Below are 4,912 nucleotides of genomic sequence, written 5' to 3' on the forward strand. Positions count from 1 at the left end.
TAAATTTAACAAATATGGAATTTGTTATAAGAAAAAACAAATCATTAGTGTTGTTTTGACTCACTATTTCATTTAAAATTAATTTCTAAATTTTTCTTTGAAAACAAATCACTAATAGCGATGAAAATAAAAAAGGTTTAATTACTCTGTTGGTTCCTATAGTTTCACCAAATTTTTAATTAGGTCCCTATACTTTTTTTCCTTTCAATTGGGTCCCCACACTGCTTTTAATTTTATAATTACATCCTTTTCATGTTAAAAATGTTAAAATTAACATAATATTTTTACCAAAATACATGCGGTCAAAAATTTAATCGAGTTTTTAATTATAAATACCTTCAATTTGCGAAGAAATGTTCAGTTAACTCTAATATTTTTTACACTAGGAAGGACTTAATTACAAAATTAAAACAGTGTAGGGACTCAATTGAAAGGAAAAAAAGTATAGGGACCTAATTAAAAATTTGGTGAAAGTATAGGGACTAACAGAGTAATTAAACCAATAAAAAATTATTGTTAGAAACAGGAGACTATTTGTGTATTATTGAATATATTCAAGTTGTTTGAAATGATACAATATAGAAGGGTATTTATAGGTGCTAAGAAAATCGTAATAATAAAGACGTAATATTCTATAATAAATATTCAGATATACTAAATAATTCTAATTGATCCTAATTGATCCTAATTATATTCTAACAATCGTAAATTTAAAACAATGAAGTGGTGATGATCATGGTTCTGAAAACCGGACCGGACCGGCCGGTTCAACCAGAAAAATCGGGAACCGATTACCTAGCCGGTCCGGGTAACCTCAAAAAACCGAATAGCAAAGAACCGATGGAAAAACCGGTCGAACCGGCAATTAACCGGTGAACCGGAAGAACCGTCTGGTTTTTTGGTGGTTCAGTGGTTTGGAAATTCAGAAGCCAAACGACGTCGTTTTGGCTATTTAAAAAAAAAAAAAAAGAAACTGGCGTACGCGTTAACCAACCTAACTCTAATCACTAATCAATCAGCCACCCACCAATCACCCAAGCTCCCAGCCTCCTCCCCTTTCTTCCCCCCTCATCCACCAAGGCCACCATTGCCACCGCCCACCAAGCTCCAGATTCCAGCAGCGCTCCTCATTCGCCACCCAGCAACGCTCCTCAGCAGCCGCGACCACCACCGCGTTGAGCCCGCCTCCTCGTCGCCGAACCTCGACGAGCTCGCCGAGCCCGCCTCTCATTCGCCGGTAAGACTGATTTTCTTGTCTTCTTGATTTTGAACATGCTTCCTTCTAGCTCGCCTGTTCTGTTTGAAAAAAAAAATAACAGGACATCTGAGTTAAAAAAAATAACATATAAATCCAGTTAAATATGCTCTATGCTGCCTGAATATGTTCTGATCTTAATTTTTGTTTTTGATTCTCTATGCTGCCTGTTCTGTTTGCTGATTCTGTTTGTTGGTTCATGAATATGCTCTATGCTTCTGTTTGCTCTATGCTCTACCATTCTGTTTGCTTCTGCTTTTTGTTGCTTCTGAATGAAAATAGTTTTAAATTTTTATTTTACCTGAATCAGTTGATTTCTGTGACTGTCAAGCTGCATGAAGTTGATCTATGCTGCCTGTTCTGTTTGCTGGAAATAGTTTTTTATTCTCTATGCTGCCTGTTCTGTTTGCTGCTTCATTATTTTCATGGTTTTTTGAAGTTGATTTCTTGTCTTTGATTTTCTGATTGTTATAGATGGAACAATCACAAAGTAACTCACAGCCACAAGATAATGCTGCTCAAAATTCTCAAACTGGTTCATCTAGAGGTAAATCTGATCCAGCTTGGCAGTATTTTACAGTGAAGTATGACAAAAATAACAAGGCTCAATATACATGTATTTTCTGCTTGAATACTTACAATGGAGGGGGGATATATAGAATGAAATATCATCTTGCAAAAATCGCTGGACAAATTAAAGTTTGTAACAAAGTAACTGAAGATGTTGAGCTTCAATTCAAAAGGCTTTTGGAGGAAAACAAAAAAAAAAATAAGGCAGAAAAAAGAAAATTTACATCTGATTGTTATGATGTGGAAAGTGAAAGAGAAGCGGAAGAAGAGGGTGAAGCGCCTAATCTTGTACAACCTCCGGCTCCTGCAACAATGGGAGACAAAGGAAAGAGAAGAGCGATTGCTGCTACTCCAATTGGAAGTTATTTTAAGGAAAGGACTACGCCAGGCTCTCAACCAGCTTTGAAAAGTGTCTTGGCCAGTAAACAAGTTAAACACAAGGTTAAGTTGGGGCTTGCAAGATGGATCATTGATGCACGGATTCCATTCAATGCAATTCAATCGCCTTACTTTCAACCTGCCTTGGACGGCGTTGCTGCAATTGGACCTGGTTTCAAGGGACCGTCGTATGACGAAATGAGAGTTCATTTGCTGGCCGATCTTAAGAAGGAGTGTCAGTTGCTTGTTGAAGGTTATAGGAGCTCCTGGAAAAGGACTGGTTGTACACTGATGGCAGATGGCTGGACTGATCAAAGGCAGCGTACGTTAATTAATTTTCTAGTTTATTGTCCTGCTGGTATGTCATTTGTTAAGTCTGTTGATGATTCTGATATGATAAAAACTGCCGATACCTTGTTTAAATTGTTTGCTGAGGTTATTTAGTGGGTTGGGTCTAGTAACATTGTGCATGTGGTTACTGATAATGCTGCGAATTATGTATCTGCTGGAAAACTCATTCATGAAAAGTATCCAAACATTTTTTGGTCTCCTTGTGCTGCTCATTGCATCAATCTTATCTTGAAAGACATAGCAAGTCTTCCTCACATAGCTGACCTTGCCTCTCGTGCTTCAAAAGTGACTGTGTTTGTTTACAATCATATGATTTTCTTGTCATGGCTTAGAAAAAGAAAAGAGTGGAAAGAAATTGTTCGACCAGGAGTAACACGTTTTGCTACTGTTTTCATTACTTTGAAAAGTATATATGATCATAAAGAAGACTTGCAATCATTGGTGATTGACAAATATTTCACTTCTCATAAATTATCCAAGAGTGTCAATGGGAAGATGGTTAGTTCAATTATCTTGGATAGTAAGTTTTGGGAGGATTGTTTTACTACTGTTATGTTTGTTGGTCCTCTAATTAAGTTATTGAGGCTTGTTGATGCTTATGAGAAACCTTCTCTGGGTATCGTGTATGCGGGCATGCAAAGAGCCAAAATTAATATCAAGACAATGTTTAGAAATAGGAAATCTGCATACACACCTTGTACAAGTATCTTGAAAATGCGGTGGGATAAGCATTTGAAGCGTGACCTCCATGCAGCAGCATACTTTTTGAATCCAGATTACTTCTATAGTGAGGGGTTTGTTGAGAAGGCAAATATCTTGAGGTCTTTGCTTGATTTATTTGATATTGAAACTCTTTGCGATGACTCGGTTGCCGCAATGCAAGAGATACAATTGTATCGAGATCGAAAAGGAAGTTTTGGAAGAGAAAGTGCATTGAAAGCAATTAAGAGACTTGAACCTGGTAAGTATTTATATTTCTATGTTCAATTTACTTTGAATTTTTTTTAAATATTGAATGAGAATTGATGGTTGAATTTTATATTTTGGTAGGTGAATGGTGGAGGCTACACGGTGGGAGTGCTCCTAACTTGCAAAAAATGGCAATTCGTCTTCTTCATCAAACATCTTCATCATCCGGCTGCGAGAGGAACTGGAGCCTCTTTGAACAAATCCATTCAAAGAGGAGGAACCGATTAGAGCATCAAAGGCTAAGTGACATTGTTTATGTCACTTATAATCTACGCCTTCAATCTAGAATGCATCGCAAGAAGAAGAATTATGATCCAATTGACATTCAAAGCATTAACACAGTAGATTTTTGGGTAATGCCGGATGAAGATGATCCTGAATTTACTAATGGAGACATCGAAGGCATTGAAAATTTAATTTATACGGATAATGCTATGCCTTCATATCCTACAGGTTATTGAAATAGCAAAACTTGTTTCATTTCCTCTCAATATCTGATGTAAAATTCTAACTTTAATTTTTTCTTGGTTTTCTATTTTATTTTATTAGATGGAGGAGATGTGGAACTTGATGTGGATTTTCCTAATGTTGCTGATTCTTCAAATACAGCTTCTTTTGGTGGTACTTCTGATGATGGTGGCTTTGGATTACCTGTTTATGATGGAGATGTTGGAACACTTAATGATAATTATGATTTTTGATGAGTTGCACCTTTGATTAGTTAAAAACTTGCTAGTAATTGTATCTTTTGAATGTAGAACATTATGGGTTTGTCATTATGTACGTTTTATTTTTTGTTTAGTTATAAACTTTGATGTTTGAAGTTGTTTGTAAACCTCTAATATTAAGTAATGGATAATTTATTATGTGAAATATTAAATTTTATTAAGTTAGAAATTATTGAATTTATATACTTAAGATTATTTTAAGTTTTTTAATAATTTTATTTAATATTTAATTAAACCGGTTGAACTCCGGTCGAACCCCAGTCGAACCAGTAAACCATTAAACCAGTGACTTTACCGATTTATTGACCAGTCCGGTTCTCGCAACCTTAGTGATGATAGACGATTTCATAAAAAAAAAAAAAAAAAAAATAGAGCCATTGATCTCTTTTTCAAATCGTGACAAATGATCATATCATTGTGTGTACAAACCATAAATTTTTTTGAATAAATCGCTATATTTGAAATCAATATATTTCAAATAAATTTTCAATTAAAATATTCGTACGTTATCTTTTCTTCGCTGCTACCTCAGAGTGGCGAATATTTTCAATGCGGGTAATTTAAATTTTAAAGTGATCAACATTTAAAATATTGCTATATTCTAACCCTCTTGTAAAATTAAGTAATTAACTGCCAATGGTAAAGTGGGGCTATAATTTTT

General features: G+C 35.1%; 2 protein-coding genes across 2 annotated transcripts; both read left to right on the forward strand.

Moving 5' to 3' along the window:
* The first annotated feature begins 1,729 nt into the window (after positions 1 to 1,729).
* Positions 1,730 to 3,562, forward strand: LOC148562409 (uncharacterized). Its single transcript, XM_088490881.1, has 2 exons — positions 1,730 to 2,520; positions 2,662 to 3,562. Exons 1-2 carry the CDS (start codon positions 1,730 to 1,732, stop codon positions 3,560 to 3,562), a joined length of 1,692 nt encoding a protein of 563 aa, XP_088347007.1.
* An 89-nt stretch (positions 3,563 to 3,651) lies between these two features.
* LOC107647152 (uncharacterized) lies at positions 3,652 to 4,224 on the forward strand. The gene is made up of 2 exons (XM_021105580.2): positions 3,652 to 3,976; positions 4,073 to 4,224. Exons 1-2 carry the CDS (start codon positions 3,652 to 3,654, stop codon positions 4,222 to 4,224), a joined length of 477 nt encoding a protein of 158 aa, XP_020961239.2.
* Positions 4,225 to 4,912: the final 688 nt, after the last annotated feature.

This window comes from Arachis ipaensis, chromosome B6 (assembly GCF_059453495.1).
Source record: "Arachis ipaensis isolate K30076 ecotype BB chromosome B6, ASM5945349v1, whole genome shotgun sequence".
Lineage (NCBI taxonomy): Eukaryota > Viridiplantae > Streptophyta > Magnoliopsida > Fabales > Fabaceae > Arachis > Arachis ipaensis.

Bases quoted from the DNA above. Each gene is read 5' to 3' on its own strand.
- LOC148562409 (XM_088490881.1), top strand. From the start codon at position 1,730: ATGGAACAATCACAAAGTAACTCACAGCCACAAGATAATGCTGCTCAA. The intron at 2,521-2,661 runs GCAGCGTACGTT...GGTTGGGTCTAG, and splicing joins GATGGCTGGACTGATCAAAG to TAACATTGTGCATGTGGTTA.
- LOC107647152 (XM_021105580.2), top strand. From the start codon at position 3,652: ATGGCAATTCGTCTTCTTCATCAAACATCTTCATCATCCGGCTGCGAG. The intron at 3,977-4,072 runs GTTATTGAAATA...TTATTTTATTAG, and splicing joins TATGCCTTCATATCCTACAG to ATGGAGGAGATGTGGAACTT.